Source organism: Phalacrocorax carbo, chromosome 12 (assembly GCF_963921805.1).
Source record: "Phalacrocorax carbo chromosome 12, bPhaCar2.1, whole genome shotgun sequence".
NCBI lineage: Eukaryota > Metazoa > Chordata > Aves > Suliformes > Phalacrocoracidae > Phalacrocorax > Phalacrocorax carbo.
In genome coordinates this window covers 22,904,894-22,923,285 of record NC_087524.1, presented here as the reverse complement: position 1 = coordinate 22,923,285, position 18,392 = coordinate 22,904,894, and the positions used below count along the sequence as shown (strand labels likewise).

General features: G+C 45.6%; 1 protein-coding gene across 20 annotated transcripts in view; it reads right to left on the bottom strand.

Moving 5' to 3' along the window:
• Window positions 1-18,392, bottom strand: part of JAKMIP3 (Janus kinase and microtubule interacting protein 3) — a 107,127-nt gene that overhangs the window by 52,123 nt on the left and 36,612 nt on the right. For all 20 annotated transcript variants that reach the window (XM_064464408.1, XM_064464405.1, XM_064464413.1 and 17 more), the window contains 3 exons: window positions 11,009-11,156; window positions 8,254-8,495; window positions 4,487-4,984 (listed from right to left, as the gene is read on the bottom strand). In XM_064464408.1, coding sequence (XP_064320478.1) covers window positions 4,487-4,984; window positions 8,254-8,388 — 633 coding nt within the window. In that variant the 5' untranslated portion in view covers window positions 8,389-8,495; window positions 11,009-11,156. The remainder of the gene's footprint in view (window positions 1-4,486; window positions 4,985-8,253; window positions 8,496-11,008; window positions 11,157-18,392) is intronic.

The window sequence follows — 18,392 nt, the reverse complement described above, 5'->3', positions numbered from 1 at the left end:
CCTTGAATAATTTGTCTACCTTTCAGTATAGGCTGACTGTTGAGATGCCTTTATGATACCAAATATGGCAACTTTTCACCGTATAAGAGAATAGAAAGGGGAAGATAAAGACTACATCAATGATCCATGAAATTAATATTTAAAAAGTCAACTTCCTACACTTTTCATCTGATATCGTCCTTTAAATTACACGTCTTCACTAATTTATCACTGCCTAACAGAGAAGCCTCAGGGAAGTGCCTGTAAACATAGAGGTTCAGAGAGATGCTGAAAAGATTGCTCTCCTCTTTGTCCGTGCTGTTGGATTACCATAAGGAAGCCGTGAAGGTCTCGATCTTCCGTGGTCTCACATGAGCTGTCAGAGCAGGTTATTAAACCCTTTGGTAGTCATCATCAACTACAGCTTCTTAAATTGAAAATAAACACTTTCCAGTCTTTAACAAATCTCATTTCTTCAGTTTTCCAGATTTCTGTTTTAGTCCCCTTATAAACGAGACAGGAGGAAGGGAGGCTGCAGTGGCCACTGCTGTTCAGCACTTCTCCTTTCTGACCAGTCCTCATTGAGGTAAGATTTAAACGCTCTTTACCACCTTGAATTTTAGTGCCCATTAAGCAAAATTCGAGGTCTGTCAATCTCAGGGAATTCTCCTGACCGAAGGGCTGGTTTCCCTGGACGTGCACACACTAACACAGGGTGTGCTGTTATTAGTGAGGGACCGTACAAATGTAACCAAATACATTTGTGTAGTATTTTAAGCTGTTTTAAAATGTACAAATTAAAATTTTAAAAAAAGTTTACTAAAATTAGAAATTCTTTAGAAAGAAGTTCATTGCCAAAATATTGCCAAAACATGTTACCATCTGCAAGGGTCTTTCATCTTTTACATCAACATTTCTTAAGCTTCTGAGCCAGGGATAGCTTAACTGGGTTAGTTGTACTTCTCTGGAGAGCGTCACGCTCACACTTCGCAGGCACAAACGGCACAAGCCATACGTGCAGACAGAAACCACGAGGCCAGAATAATTTGAACAGACGCTTTTGCAAAACACGTTATTTCCTTTCCTATGCTGACGCTCAGCTCTGCTGTAGGGGATTAGCCCAAAGCCATCGGCATCAATGAGTAATAGTTACCTTGGCACCTGAAAAATAACTAGAATAAATAGCTAGAATTTTTATTTGGTAAATACCAAGTGGGAACTGCTTCTGAAGAGAGACTACACCTTGTCAGCTGCTACAATCTGCATCCTCTGTGTGCCTGTAGCACAAAACTATCACCTGCAAACATCGCCCCTCTTCTGCAACAGCCCGATTGCTGCATCTGTAGGCTCTGCTGAAAACACGTCCTGGCACGAGGGCGCAAGCTGGGGAGGAGCCAGCTTGCAGTCCCATTTGGAAGTCTCCTTTTGACCACAAGAGTGTTTTGGGTTTAGTTTTGCTGCTGGAGATGAGCACAGCACGCAGGCAGGCACAGCTGGTTTGACAGGCTGCAGTGCAGCTGTGCCTTCTCCAAGAGCTCTTCTGGAAGACGGCTCAGAAAGCTGGTGAGGACAGAGTTCTTTCACTGGCTCTGGGTTTGTCTCAGTGCAACAATTCAATTGCTCTCCAAGTTGTAGTAAGTCAGCGAAACAGAAGGGTTCATATTAGAGCTGGTTGTTTTGAAAGCCTGAGCGTATATACCCTGCATCTCCCTTGGCAAAGCAGGGCGATGCTGATGACCAAAAAAAATTCCAATATTCTTGAAGTACTTTGACGGCAGTACAGGTCCTTTTCGCATAATGCTGTATCTTCCTACCACATCTGTTACTCCAAAGGCCACCTAACATTTTTCCAAGTCTAAAGTGAGACATCAACAAATGTATTCCTCTCTCTCCAACGAAGAAAAAACCCTTGTTTCAATTCAAAAGGAGAATGATGTTGTAGTACTAACCCACCTTTTTAAAACACTCTTTGTCTGACTATGTATGGAAGTATTTTCTGTAAGCCAAGCCTGCATAGGTATATCTGACTTGGAAATGGAAAACTGTACATATCAGAGATAAATAACTTCAAAAAATTACTTTATGTTAAAGGACGTCACATCATTACGAAGCTAAACATGAACGAGTACAACCTCTTCCTCTGTTCTGACTAAACAGAAAAAGCAGTATTTTTCTAGGCGGGAAACTATAATTTGCTCAAAGGTTACTTCCCCCCTTGGTTAAAATGGCTAAATAATGCATTGTACATGCATCATTGAGCTTTTGAAATCCTGATGTGAATCCATTAACAATTCAGGGCTGGCTGTCTGCCACAGCCGTTCCAAGAAGGTGCAACCCCACCGCCCTGCTGGAGGACGGACCCGCTCACGTCGGGCTATTCTGCGTTTCTCTCTCTGTCATCAGGCTCAGTGGGTGTGCTTTATAGCTGGCCCCTGTCTTAAAGCGGGAAAAAAGCACTGGTTTTCAGTAACAGTTTAAGTGTTTTGAGAATTGCCTCATTTTCACAGAGAGGAGAGCTCTTATCATATGGCGTGGCACCAGCCTTTCCCCCTGAAACGGCAGGGCCCTCCCCTGCAAGGTGCCGGCAGCCAACAGCTCCCATTGAAATCAATTACAGTCGAGTCAATGGAGCTGAGAGTACTTAAAGTCATTCAGGAAGCACTCAGGGCTTGGTAAAACGATGGCATCAAGTAATTTAATTAGCACAGGTAGATAATCTGATTCTTTCAAGCAGGAATTTAAAAAAAAGGTTGATTTTCAAAGGCAATTTAGAAAACATAACCTCAAACCACTCTATTCCTTATAACTAAGAACGTATTTATTTTATAGCTTCTACATTAGAGGCCATTAGCGTGGACTTTTCATGTAACGCAGCAAGTTTATTTAGGATGTTCATTAGCCATCCTTTCATTCTGGTGTATTAAATCAATGCATCTGGTAATGGATGTTTAGAGAAGAAAGTACTTACGCTGCAGGATATTTGAACAGTGTCAATAGATCAGTCGTTTATAAATTATTTTAAAATCCTCTTCATAAAAATAAAATAATCTATGAGGGGAAAAACTTAACGGCCTAAAGTCTGAGAGAACGGGTGGGTTAATAAAGGGTACGTATGCTCCAGTGGCTCACGGAGCAGCGCACGGTGACCAGCCGCTGTCAGCCACTTGCGTTCGTTAGGGCACAGCCAGTGCTGCACCACCTCTGTGGTGGGTAGGGTCTGCAGGGCATTCGCTGAGGCACGGCTACGCTGCCGTGCTTCCACTTCGAGCCCGTCTGCCAGCTGGTTCTGCATTTTAAAACTTTTTTTTAGGATTTGGATAATAGTCAAGGGATAATGACTTAGAAGAGACACGGATGAGTTGATACTGAGACACTGAATTCTATAAAAAAGCATGGCAAACAAAAAAGACGGTAACTCCAAATAAATACTGAGGCAAGACCCAAAATACGCATCACGAGAGTTATGGGTGTTATATTTGTTCTCACGTCCTTGGGAACGGCAGCAACAGTGAAGGGATACGGTCCTGCCAATCAGCTGTGCACACACAAGACTGTGAATCGTCAGGCAAGTGTCTGAGATGGCAGCGGGGAAGAAATCATCCCAAAACACAGACAGCATCGGTGGCCGGCCAGGCTCTCACGCAACGGCTTCTCTCTTGGAGGGAGCTCCCTCCCATAGGGAGTCCTCCCCTTTTCCAAGCAACATGTTCCAATTTAATCTCTCCAATGAGTTTCCAAACACACTGGAGGAATACTTGGAAGCCGTAAGCATGTAGCCATTGCCTTTGAGAGTCACACTGCCGCACCCAAGACTCGGATGGTTCGATTAGGTGCTGAAGGCTGATCAGCATGCACAAAGACCCAGTGAGGACCAGGTAAGCAATGGTGGGAGGGGAACCCCAGTAACCTGCTGAGGTCGGGAGCCTGCTGAGTCGCTGCTCGCAGGGCCACCAAAGGAGGAGCATGGTGCCTGTCCTGGGGGGAAGCCACCAAGTTGGGTCACAGAGAAGAACCCCTTCCCGAACGCCTTGCAGAGAGAAGGGGGTCATTGCCTGCAGGCTGTAGGACTCACCATGGGATGGAGAGGAAAGAACATTTTGGGATTGCGTAGGGCTCATTATGTGTTGCTTACGGGAACTCGCAAAGGCAGGGAAAGGGAGGGACCAAGGTGGATCAGCAGGGAACAAATGGTGGGGAAATAGAGGCATGGGCCAAGAAACGTAACTGTTTTGTAGAATTCCCCATACCAGCTAGTAACCCATATCTAAAATGTCAACAACGTTAATAGGCACTGACAAGGATAAATAAGTTCCTCACAATGCTTCCAAATAATTTTTTAAAAATATTTTGACATCTCTACTAGTAAATGTAAAACAGATTTGAAGCAAGATTGAAGAAGTTTGAATGCCCGTCCTTATCCATGCATCTGAGTCCAGCACTGAACTTTCATTCACTATCAATGACATTAAGTGTTAGTAAAAACATAGATGCAGATAGCAACACGTACCAGTCTACGAATTTCTCTCTCACACTCCCTCTTAATTCTGCTGATTTCCTCTTGGTGCAGGTGATACACGCTCCTTATCTCCGCTGCTTTAATTTTGTCAGCTTGGATGACCATCGTTAAAGCCTCTTCCACTTGTTTCTTAGCCCCCTTCAGCTCTGAAATTTCTTGCTGCATTTTTATTTTCTCAACCTCAAACCCCTTCTTGGCCTCCTCCTTCGCCTCCGTGAGCAGCACCGTTTTCACCTTGTCAGGAGCCCCATCGCGTACAGCATTGAGAAGGGTCTGTAGTCTCTGGATTTCATTATCTTTAATTTTTATTACCCTAAGTAGTTCAGCTTCGTGCTGTCTCAAAAGTGCTTCTCGAACAGCTTGGAGCTCCTTCATTTTCTCTTCATGAAGTTTGACTTTGAGCTCTGTTACCACCACTGTACTTTTATGCTGTTCGTGCTCTTTGATCTGCTTAACTTCCTGATTTTTCTCTCTTTCCAACTTGCTGACCTACAAGGAAAATAAAAAAAAAAAAGTATTTTTAATCAACAATCATTAATGCAAATGATGATATTATCTAAAAATGGTATGGATCACTTTATAGTATTAGACCTTAAGGCTGTATGTCTATGCCTTAGAACGAAAGCCCAACCTGGTGAGTTAGTATTACCACGTGCAGGCCCACACATTTGGCATTTTTTTCATTCTTTACGATCTGATACTTTATTATATATCAAACACCCCTTTTTTAAGGAGGTTCCAGGTAAAACTAGGGTCACTGAGCTCTGCCTCACAGCCTTCACGCTGCAGACTTACGGAAGAGCGATTTCCTCTCTTGACGCATTTTGTGCTAAGAAAATACACATTACAAACCCCTGTAAAACATTTTCACAGGGAGAAGGTTTTCTACAATCTATGGCAAACATTTTCAACGCACGGTCACAGCCGTCATTGGAGTCGAGGTTCGCCAGGTACCTCTGGGGATCTTTAGTAACGCAGCCCGTCTTGCAACGCAGCCACGAGGACTCGGGGTCGTAAATGGGATTCTAAATCTACCACAGACACTCGGCACAACTCTGCCTTAGCCTGACAGACCCATCCTCTCTCCAGAGCCCCCGTGAGAGTTCACTTGTCATTGATGCAGCCACGGCAGCTCCACAGAACCCAAACCAGCAGTGACAGTGATGAAAGCCCTTAAGGTACAGCCTGTCCTCCGGGTGGCTGTGGCTAAGAGCCACTGCACTTGGGCGCCGCCGCCGGTTCTGTCCGTTGCACTAGTGACTACACGCCCCTGCCCGGGAGGCCGCACTTGTGCAGGCACACCAGAAGAGCCGACAGCTGGGGCATCCGTGATTTGCTGGGGTACAAACGAGAATCATGTGTCTTAGGGGAAAATATGACCCACCTCAGCTTTGCATTGAAGTGGTTGCTGCGTAACGGCAGGTATTGCACTAGAAGATATTCCCAGCGTGTATCTGCAGCAGCATTTGCAGCGTTTGCACAGCTGACCCTCTCCTTTGGGCAGGTTTAGGTGTGCACTCCCTGCCTCAGAAAGTTTGCTCTGTCTTTTCTGTCCTGTAATGTTTATCAGAACAGCCTGTGCACATATTGAAATGCTAAAAATAAGAAGTGGGTATTGACTACATCATAATTAATTACCGAGGTGTTTTTTGGGAAAAAATGTTCGGGTCAATTCTCTTCAGTAAAGATGCATTTTTCTTTCCCGGTTGACACAATAAGGTTTCCTTGCGAAGAATATGCCTAAGCCTGCCTCACGGGTGAGAACACTGCAGAACCAAACCGTGCAGTTGTAAAGAAAAAGTTGTGACATTACAAAGAACTCTGAGAAGACTTCTAAGGACAAAGTCATTTGTGAAAATAAGAAAAAGAACACTGACAAATTTGTAGAAAAGACTTTTCTTTCACTGGAGATCAGCATAAGTGGAAATATCTGCATATTTAGAAAAAGAGAAACAAAAGTGTGTCATCGTAATTTTGCGAATTATTGAGACTGAGGATAAGTCTCCGCACCAATGCTGATTGTAGCATCATATTCTATTTTTACAATTAAATAATAATGCTGTCCAATCTTATTGATTCTTTATTATGCCCAATCCAGTGCCCTAAAAAGCATGAGTTAACACACTATAAATATCACAGAGTTATGCAAGAAGCACAAACCGCAGCTGAACTAGCCGTCAATATCCAAGCACTGCAGCACTACCGAAGCGTATGCTCGGGGACTAGCCTAACGTGTGTGTGACAGCTGGTGCTAACAAACTAATGTTTAAGATAACACGCATTTAGGAATTAGCCAACAGCTTGTGGAGTAAGTCTGAGTCCATACTTCGTTTTCAGCTGGATATCCGCAGAAGCTGCCACACTACGTCCCTGAAAGAAAACGTGAGAAACCAGATGCGAAGCCAATATTTTGGCACGCTGATCCAAACCGCGCCGGGCGCACCTGCGTATGCAAGACACAAAAAGCTCTGCGCAAGCTACTGTGGAGCCCCAAACAATTGCACTTTATCAGATGCTTTTTCAGCAATGAATTATGCATTACAGATAACTAACTGTATCTGACCACTGGAGGGTCAAATGATATTTCAGTTTAAAACCGTATCATGAAATCAAGGAGCCATGATGAGAAGCATTGTATCAAAAGGGCTGGGGAGGGAGGGGGAAGGAAAACAGGGTCTGCAGTCTTAAAACTGCAAATGATGCTTCACAACAAAAGGATTAATAGGTGTTCGATTTAAATATATATATATCTCCCCTTAGAAGCTTCCTTAAAACTGAGATTCATAGTCTACAATGCCTGATAATGATGCAAATGAATGGAAAAATGCAGGCTATTATTCTGTCCCTGGCATGATAATGCATGTCTCTATTAGCATTCCGGAACCAAAAAACCCCAAAGTTTATCAGTGGAAACTAATTTGGGGGATTATGGAAAAGCAAATGAATGTTTCATGCCCTCACTGAGAAGTGGTCTGAAGGCTACGGCTAAAAGCTCTTAAAGCTGAGGCTCAAGCTGCATCGGCTGCCGCTCCCTCCACGGCTCCGGGTGAAACTGTGGCTCCTTGAACTTTGGCAATCAGAAAGGGGGGCAGAGCAGAGGCCTACTACCGCACATCTGAAAGTTGTATGTAGCCAGTTTGAAGGATTTTGAGCACAAAATCCAAATTAAATGAGTGTAAATGTGAGAGTAATAAGCAAAGACAATTTCTGAATAACACAAAATTGCATTCAAAACCCTTAATGCAGACATCCTTGTAAATAGGTAAATATTTACTAGAAAAAGTTCCAGCAAGAGAAACAAAGGACGAGGAGAGCTTTCAGCCCACCACTACGAGTATGCCATCTGTTTTGAGCAGATGTTTGGTTTTCCAGATCTTTTGCTGGCATTTTGCTACGCGATTTTTCAACTTCATTTCTTCCTGGCTGGTGGGAGCAAGCGTGCTGCCCGCGGCCGAGCCCTGCCTGCGCAGGGACTGGCCGTCCTCACTGCTCGGCTTTCCCACCGAGAGCTATACTGCCGACGCACCCTCGCTTTCAGAGATCTTTTGTCCCATGTGCACATTGTAAATACAAGGAGAACAATTAAAAAATCTGCAGTGAAGTGGTTCCCTCTTATTTCCCATGGAAGGCTAATTCCTGGTGCACACACGCTGATGATTTACTGTCAAAGTCATGGACAAGCGGGGCAAAGAGTGGTCAGCAGTCAGAAACAACAGACTATTTTAATTAACGGTGGAAGAAAAGGAAAAGCTGCACACCTTACTCTTTTCTTGCTGGAGCTCTATCTGGATGTCGGTGAGCTTGGCCCTGAGCTCTTCATTGGCTGCCTGCAAGGCGGCCAAGGCGTCCGGCTTCTCCCCCCTAGCTCGGCTGCTGGCACCCTTCTTGGACATGGTGAGGCCGCGCGGCAGGGAGGGGCGTCCTGCCCGGAGGCCCTCGTCCCAGCGCTCGCTCGGGGCTTCTCGTCCTTGCCTCCGTCCCACTACATTTTCTTACTTTCCTGGAAGGAGGGAAATCACACAGCCACTGTCAGAGCACCAGAGGTGGGTAGGGGATGCGACACCCTCCAAACACACCGTGAGACACAGACATTTCTAGAAAGCACGAGGTACACATCAGCCAGTGAAAGGGCTCTTCCCTGGATTAAGTAAGAGCTAGACACATTGTCAGGTGTAATAGTGTTTTGTATTACACCTGTATAGAGCAAAACATTTAAATCACAAACTATAAACGTTCTCTGTCACTTCATTTGCGCTGGAATTCACACAGCGCACAGGATGCGGGTGTTCAGGAGGGACATCCAAGCGCCATCCCCTGGCACCATTGCGGCTTGGAGACGGGAAAACCATTTGCAGTATAGGCAGGATACTTTTATGTTCTTTAAAAAAAAACTATTAAGAAAATAATGTTTGGTTTCCTACAAATACTTTTCAGATATTCGTAATGTAAATAATAAAAGTAAAATGAAGAAAAGTGAGAGGCTGCAGACGCAAGCAGAGATTACCCAAAGGCAACCGAAGCTTTCTGTACAGGAGCATGCGGCCTATCAGCAGCGCAGCAATTAAGATCTATGTAGGTTTATCTAAGTCTGGTAACAGGGTAGGAGTTTTATTTGCACTAAGAGGTTTTGAGTCAAATCTAAGCAAACAAAACTGAGACAAGCAAATTCATTCTATTAAACAGTGGAGAACTGGGCAAAAGTGGACCCGACTTCACAGAATTACTGTATTAATAGAGTCTGCACTCAGTGTCTACCCATTAATCCCAACACATTCATAAACTATACAACATACACAATTTATAGTTGTAACTTCAGATTTGTCAACAGCACATATAGTATCAAGTACAGTGCTAAAAGCTACATGCATTTCTGCATTTTTATTTCAAGGTTCTCCAACAGAGAACAAAGAATAAACAGCAGCATTTGGGAATGGGTAAGCGTTATTAAAGTCTGTGGAGACCGTGCCAAATTTAGAACATCACATTATCAATGAAACTCAAAGCTCCTTCATAATCAACCGATTAAGGAAAGAGTATAAGAGTTATTGAAAGCTCATATCCTTGCAAAAAACATATTCTAGCTTAGTGTAACTGTCAGGCACAGGGAGCCTAAGAGCAAGACACAAACTCACTTGATGAGTTTGCAATCTGAGACAAAGACAGATTAAAGTAGGGAGAAAGATGGTATTTTTTTATCTGTTAATGCCATTTTTATGCTGCATCCGTCCCACGGTTCAGAAAACTCTATCAGCGTTCTATGTAAAAATAAATAATTAATCGACTCGTCAAATCAAATTAAATGCCTGTGAGCTGTGCGTTGTCTGCACAGAGGTGATCTTGACTGAAGGTATCACGGTTTGTCCTGACTTCATTGGATTCATTCCTTGGAGCTGTTGCTGCAGACAGGCTGTCCATTAGTGTTACACACCTGATCACTCTGTGCTGACAAGTCAGTAGGAGGGCGCTCGGGTTGCCGCCAATCCTTCCGCTGACCAGTATTTAGCTCTGTGCTCATCAGTAGCATGAACAGGTTTCATTTAACAGAAACCTGAGGATAGCAAGAAATTCTGGGCAAAACTCTGTGTCCTGGGGGCTTTGTTTAGCTCCAGAGCCATGGAACATAGGTACTGTCTGCTCTATCCCGACACACGATGTTTCCCCAAGGTTTCTGCCACACTTTGTATACTTTCTGAAGGATCTTCTCTTATAACGACATTACTTTGTCGAAGCCCCATGGAAGGAAAACCTCCACGCTACCACACGAGCTCCTTGGTAACTATCCTGTGCAATTTTTCAATCTGTGGATAAAGACTGAGGCTGCGAAAACCCCGTTCATTCCTATTTAAAGGATAAACAGCAACACAGGCAAAGAAGCCGTTGCCTCTGCTTCTCTAGACAAAGCTGACGCACTATCAAAGCCTATTTTAATGTTGTCTATGAAAAAAACTAACAGGAGTGAAATAATGAATGAAACTGCTCGAGGAGCAGCTAGCAAGCTCACACAACAGATACACACTCAGGGTAATGCAAGATGGGGACACACCGTCAGCAAAGAGAAGGATCAAAATGACATTCAGAGAACTAGATGATCCCAAAGACTGTAGTGGGAGATGAGGTGTGAAGTCCAGTGGTGTAAAGGTATTTTCAACAAAGACCTCAGACAAGACTTGGGCCAGCTTCTCGCCCAGGCGCGAGGACATCGCGGTTTCGGTGTTTCAGAGCAAACAGCAGACCGGTTCGGGAATTTTACAACAACATGTAAATTTACAGAAGGATGTAAAATCTAATGAAAAATGTTTCACTGGAAAACTTTGACTTGCTTAGATAAAACTATATCCTGAACGGATTACATGTATTTCACAGTTCAAAAGCTTACTGGAATTAATTTTTAACTGTCACTATATTTCGAGTTTGAAGGGATCCTTGTTTTAAAGATTTGTTTAAGTTATACTGAAAAAAATACACAAGAAAGCTCAAATTTTGGAAAATATTTCCAACCTTGTTAATACTAACCTTATTAATGAGGATTACAATCTTTCCGGACGATGACCTTCAATGCATTGGTTTATTCATCCTGACTCTCAGTCAAAACCACAACAGAGCGGCACCAGTCCCTGTCCAAGCAGGGCAACTGTCCAACAGGCTTAACAGTTCCGGGCAGCTGTAAGAATAAAATAACAATAAATAATAACAGCAAAATATCAATATAATAATAATAATAGTAAATAGTAATAGATGATGATGGTGATAATAATATTATTTATTATTATTATTATTATTATTATTATAGAACAGCCTGATTTGAATTCTAAAAGCAAAACCCTGTATCCATTAGGGAGAAAAGAACAGAGGGAAGCAGCTGCCCTGAGGGATAAATAAATGGGATATGAAGCTGGGAGAGGGCTGACAGCATCCGGGAGAAGTGGCTGGAGTTTGGGAGTAACTGGGCAAAGCTGCTGAGAGGCAAAGAAATCAAGCAGGAGAAGCAGTCGCTACAAATCTACACTGGGTCAGGGCAAGAGTGGGGAGGCTGAGACTTAGAGAAAAAAGTGGGGGAAAAAAAATAAAATTTCTGGTATGAGTTGACCAAACCAAGGCAGTACAAAAGTCCCAATTCCGTTGTTTCTCAGTCGGGCTTGACTTCATAGCCTTGATGTTTCTATGAAAAAAATGTGTTTGGTTGGTCAAGGAAATGAAAATAAATAAAATTTTACAGGTATTGCCTGAAAAACGTATAAGCAGGAGTAGATGGTCTTAGCACTTAAGACTCTTGCTTCTTTGTGTAAGAAGATGCAATACAGTGTTCTAGACTGGAGGTCTTAAAAAACCCCTCTTTCTTTACAGACAAAAAAATGGGGCAGTCTATAACCACAGGCACTGAATTCTACCTGCTCTGATGAATGAAGCATTTGTGCATATTACAGTTATTTTCTTAAATGATACATTATAATGACAGATGCAGTAGGTGGAGTCAGGTTATTTCACAACCTGAGGAAATGAGAGTCATAGAATCCTTTAGGTCGGCAATGACCTTTAAGATCAAGTCCACCCGTAAACCCAGCACTGCCAAGCCCACCACTAAACCATGTCCCCCAGCACCACATCTGCAAATGTCTTAAACAGTGCCAGGGATGGCAACTCCACCAGTGCCCTGGGCAGCCTGTTCCAATGCCCGACCACTCTTTTGGAGAAGAAATTCTTCCTCATATCCAATCTAAGCCTCCCCTGACGCAGCTTGGGGCCGTTCCCTCTCGTCCTGTCACTGGTGACTTGGGAGCAGAGACCAACCCCCCTCTCACCCCAGCCCCTCTCAGGCAGCTGCAGAGAGCGAGAAGAGCTCCCCTCAGCCCCCCTTCTCCAGGCTAAACCCCCCCAGCCCCCCCAGCCGCCCCCCAGCACACTTGTGCTCCAGACCCTGCCCCAGCCCCGCTGCCCTTCTCTGGACACGCTCCAGCCCCTCCAGGCCCTTCTTGTCCCGAGGGGCCCAAACCTGAGCCCAGCACTCGAGGTGGGGCCTCACCAGTGCCGAGCACAGGGGTGTGCTGGTTTTGGCTGGGATAGAGTTAATCTTCTTCACAGTAGCTGGTCGGGGCTGTGGTTTGGATTTGTGCTGGAAACAGTGCTGGTAACCCTGCGATGTTTCCATTCCTGCCGAGCAGGGCTTGCACAGAGCCAAGGCCTTTCCTGCCCCTCACCCCACCCCACCAGCGAGGGGCCGGGGGGGGCACAAGGGTTTGGGAGGGGACATGGCCGGGACAGCGACCCCAGCTGACCCCAGGGCTGTCCCACACCCCATGGCGTCATACTCAGCACATGGAGCTGGGGGAGGAGGGGGAAGGGGGCACGTCGGGAGTGGTGGCGTTTGCCTTCCCCAGGCACCGTTAGGCGCGACGGAGCCCTGCTGTCCCGGGGGTGGCTGAGCCCCGCCTGCCCGTGGGGAGGGGTGAAGGGATTCCTTGCTTTGCTTTGCTTGCGTGCGCAGCTTTTGCTTTCCCTGTTACTCTGTCTTTATCTCAGCCCATGAGTTTCCTCACTTTTACTCTTCTGATTCTCTCCCCCATCCAACCGGTGGGGAGTGAAGAGCTGCTGGGGGGCTGGGCTGCTGGCTGGGCTTAAACAATGACAAAGGGGACAATCGCTTCCCTAGTCCTGTATAATACAAACTTTTAACTGCTTACATTTGAATGTCAGACAAATAATAACTTGAACAATAAAGGGATTTGTGAAAATAATTTAAATCAGAAGGATTATTTTTGATGGATGAGAGCTATATGAAATTTTTTTTGTTTGCTTACAGAAAATAAATCTAAGGAACTGATACAAGTAAACTGAAAGGCAAAAACGTTATTAGAGGCATGCCAGGAGGAGCCCGAGCCCAGCAGCTGGTTTGCTGGGAGACAGCACCTGGTAACAGCGTGCGAGTCGGACAGTCAGCAGTCGGACACCCTGCGCACCCACGCCCCAGGCGCCCCAGTGCATCCACCTAGCAGAAGATCAACCATTTCGCTGGGACGTGCTGGCGGGGTCTCAGAGAGCCCCTCAGGAGCACCACGCCGAGGAGCACACCGCCCTGGCGCCTCCCCGCAGAGCTGGGGCCTGGGGGTTTCTAAGCACCACCAAGTTTCATGGTGGGTATTCTGTCTGAGGGCGATTTGTAGCACTATGTGTCCTCATGCTTTCAGTGCTTAAGCTTTTAAATTTTGTTTAAAGCGTTGTCAAGGTTTGATTGTATGAGTTGACACACATCATGCCAAGCAACTGCCTAAACCTGACTTTTCTCCACTGAAAAATAGAATGTTAAATTGGTTAGCTTATTTCAAGAAAGAAAGGCTTGGATCGCAACGTGTGCTCAGGACAGCTCTGCAAAACCTTTAAAGATAATCTGAAATATTATCAGCAAGGTGTTCCCTGCTGCCCCATAAAAGCAGCCCAAGCGCAGTAAGCTGAACACCTGCCAGGGACTGCAGTTGCCCACCCTCAGCCAAGCTTTGCTAAGGCTTCACCAGCCAAAGGCACTGCCTGTATCTGGCGTCCCTCCCCCAGCCATCAGTGCCAGGAGACTCAGCTGTGGCTCATGTCTATGGCCCATGGTAAGCCTGAGGTGGCAAAGGAAAGGGGACAGAGCTGATTTACAGATCCTACAGGCTCCCACCAGCGCAGTGCGGGCGAAGGGGCCAACATTGGAAATACCTTCTAGACTGGAATGCTGAACCCTGAATGAGATTTTCCCAGCAAAAAATCAGTTCCCTTGCCAGTACTTAAAGTAATAAGACTGCTTCAAAAAGAACTACACAGAAATTAGCTGAGGACTATTTCAATTAAATCTTTAAGGATGAAAAGGGACATAATGATAAAACTTGAATGTAGCCAAGAATAACATCCAAGGATTAAGAGATCCAGACTGTAGGAGTTTGATCAGCTTTGGTAGCGGTCTGTCTGCACAAATGTACCAACAGCGAAGAGATCTGCAGAACAACGGAAAACTGCTCTGCACGCCGCATTTCCAGAAACCCGTGGGGGAGGCAGGGAAGGCTTCTTTCTTGCAGGCCTTCCTCTGAGGAGTGCATTTCCCCTTTCTCAAGGCAAAGCCAGGCTATGTTAGTTGTAGGTTTGCTCATGCGGAGTGGGAAGGAGCCTGCGGAGGTGGTGGCCGTGGTAGCCTTTCCACATGCACGTAGAAACCAGTGGGGATGGAAGTGCTGGTCAAGAAGCGGCAGCGCCCATCCGCGATGCTACAGATGGGTTTGTTCCTGGATGTGTCAAAGCTCAGGCCCTGCTGGCAGCTGCCCCAGCTGGCAGAATGCTCTGCACATCCCTCTGCAAGCGGAAAAGGCACACGCTTGAGAATGACAGAGAAGGAGGTGCCCTTGCCCTCGCTGGGGTCCCAGCTGAGGCCCGGGAGGCTCCCCCTTCCCCTCCCAGCAAGGCAGGAACCAAACGCCTCTGTGCTTACAGACCCGGCTCTGTCCGCTCTGCGGGATGAGGGGGAAGCAAAGTCAGCTTAGGACTGGAGCTTCAGTGTTACCTAATGCTCGCTTCAACGGTTTACCTGTAATTCTACTTCATTCTATGCAAATTAATGAATGACTAGTAACAATACAAAGATCCCTGGATAATTTACATTCATGAAACTCCATTGGTTTCAAAGACATTATGAAAATCTAAACTAATGAAACCTACAGGCTCTTGAACTTCTAAGTATGGAAAGACTAAAACGCAGTGTAAGCAGTACCTATTGGTATTGACCAGGTTGATTTATCTCTTGGTAAACCAAGAAATATAATCAGATTTGCTGTTCACCCGCAAGGACAGTTAGTTTGAAGGCAAAACCAGCAAAAAGCAACTGCTATTGGTATTGTTGTCAGAGACTTGTTGTCAGAGCATGAAAGCTTCAATAAACGCGTTACACGCACTGTTCACTCATTGCTGTTTTCTCCACACTGAAGAAATCCGCAGAAAGGATAAAGAGAAGAAAAGCAGGTAGCAGACAGGTACTCACCCACTCGCAGGCTGACACGCGACCTGCAGTTACTCCCCGGGAGCAGACTCCTTCTGGTGAGATCACTCCCCTGCTGCTCTGCCTTCCCTCGGCCCTCTGCACCGAGCGCTCCCCCTCCCCTCCTGCCCAGCTCCCCCCAGGCAGCACCTGTCTGGTTTGGGGCCAAGACAGCGGTGCAGGAAGCAGCGGGATGGGTGCAAGGGGACACGGGGGCACAGGAGCCCTTTCTCCCCCAGCACTCCTGCACAGCCCCAAGGCCGCGGCTTCCTCACCCTTAAATGGCACACCTCGCAGAGCTGGGCATCACGGAGGATGAAAACACTGCCAAGAATGGGCACAAAGCAGAGAGAAGGGAATCCCAGCTCCCTTCTCCCAGCCACAGACGCACCTCTGGCTGCAGGTAGCCGTCACACCGCCACGGGCTGCAGCAGACGCATGGGGAGGCAACTGCGGAATCGTTTTGGGCCAGGACTCCCGACCAGGTGGCCAGGCCGCTGTACAAATTGAAGGGGAAAACCCAAAAGCAATGGTTTTCTTTTCAAGAACTGGCGATGCGCACAGAGGCCCCCTCCCGTATTCATTGTCCTGCAGACCATAAAGGGAGTTGCAGTTTGGAGTCGCCGGTCTACTTGACGTACGCTGGGTTGTTATTCCCAGGGATAGTAATGGGAAATCAGACTGGGCAGAGTAAGACAGCTTCCTAGTGACAACCACGAGCTTCTGTGTACGCCATGGGAGAAGCATCATTGTTGGGAACTATGAAAGTAGTTATTTGTTATTAATAAAAGTGCCGGTCTTGTAATACAGAGGCAGCAGTGTCTGCTGGTGCATGCCTGTGCACAGAAAAGCCATCTGGGGACTGGTGACAAATGCCAGTCTTAAAAGAACATTTCTCCCAAATACTGGGAGAAAAAACTTTCCACAGAAAATGTTCCCAAGCCAACATCATTGTGCTGATGCAGAACGCGGGCAGAGACGACCTGCAACGGCGCGGGAGTGCAAAGCCGCCGCTCCCCGTTGCTCGGCGCCCTGCTCGGGCAGCACGCTAACGGGCGCTGAGCCCCGGAGGCCAACGCCCCGCAGCCAAAACCGACCGGAGGTCCCTGCAGCGCCCAGGCCCCCACGGCTAAGGACCAGCTCAGTGGGACGCCGGCGTCGGAGGGCTGGCCAGTCGTGGGCAGAGAAGCCGTTGCCTATAAAGCCAGTTGCGGTGCCTTTGGATTTTTCCTTTTTTTCCTTTTTTTTTTTTTTTCAATGAGTTTTGTAGAAGGGGACACCTCTAAGACACATCACCTCACTAGAACAGAAAGCTCTTCATATTTTTGATTCTGGAAGAATGCATTATGCATATGATTCCTGGCAAAATTTCAATTGATATTGAAAATAGCATTAATAATGCATCATAAGCTGCCTTTAGCAGAAGCTCACTCTTCTTGCCTCCTGACTTGCAATTCAGACATCAAGGCTAATTGGAAAATGTGTTTTCTAGAGAGTAGTTTCTGAAATCAATGTTTCACTGCACTTAAAAATCAATGAATAAATCCCTACCCAGCGTACCAATACTTTAAGCAAAGCATAACTTAAGCAAAACCCTATTCTTACAAATGCTGAAAATGTCAAATGTCTGATGAGCCCTGTGAACACTGTTGCTTTCTTCTTTTGACAAATTGTTATAATTAATTAGTTTAGACAGACCCTTTTGGGTCTCTGGTGCATCTCAAAATATTATAATAGAAAGAAAATGTAATATTCTCTTTCTGTTATAATAGAATTTTCTGAGTTCCCACTTCCTCCTGTGAGGAAGCCCTTCTTAAGTAATCTTAATTTTTCATGTAGGATTTTAGCAGTCTATAGATCTGAAGGCAAGAAAATGAGTTTTGCTCTGGAAGGTATTTCATGCTAAGCCGAAATGCTCTGCCAATGTAATCACATCATGTGCTGGTTCTATGGTTTGAGGTGGTTTTTTTTTTTCTGTACAAGCATTTGTCACAAATAGTATGTTATTCACTCAGCTGCAACATAAGGAAAAGAAAATCTGTTGGAAATTACATGGAAAAATAGAGTAAGCAGGTGTCAAGTCTTGAAAGCCCTGAGATCAAGAAATAATTGCCAAGACAGGCACTGTCGTGTACATATGGTTGTGTTGCATGTTTCCTGTATACATCCCATGAGGATTTTTCTTCTCTGTGCTGTTTAGATAACAAGTAAATTGAGACTAGTTTGATAAAGCCATTTTTTTTTAAATACAACCAAATGTGGGTATCTCAACCCAAACTTCCAAAGGAGCATACCTGTCTTGACCAGGCTTTTGGTGAGAGAGTTTCTGCTCTCAAAGAGAGAAGTTTCTCATCAAAACTAGCAGAAGACACCAGCATAGGCAAAGCCCGAGCACACAGGACACTCATTCAGAATGTGAGAGACTTGCGGTCAGGGCCCTGCTTTTAATCCAGCGCCACGCTCACTGGGAAATAGGGTCTTGTCTTGAAGATTTCCCCTCCCAGCAGAACTACCGCGCACTACCATGTGCTAGCAAATCCCTCGCAGGCTACCCACATAGCAAAGTGAATGCACGCCTCCACCAACAGTTGCCTGGTTTAGAGCAAATCTCAGTTTCCATAAGGGAAAAAAACCAACCAGCCAACCAACGTTTCCTAGTGTGAACTAAGTTCTGGAACTTTGATGAAATCATAGCTGATTTAAATTAAAAATAATGAACACCCCCTCTCCCCAACCCCCCCATACAGCAATGAGTCTCTACAGATGGAAGTCTAGCCAAAGTTTTGCTTAGGATTAGATCAATTCCAACAACAGCTTTAACAGACACGTGTCAAATCCTGACTGACCTGAATTTTTCCACAAAGATTAATCCTTCAATCATAGTTAGCTTTAACTCCTTGA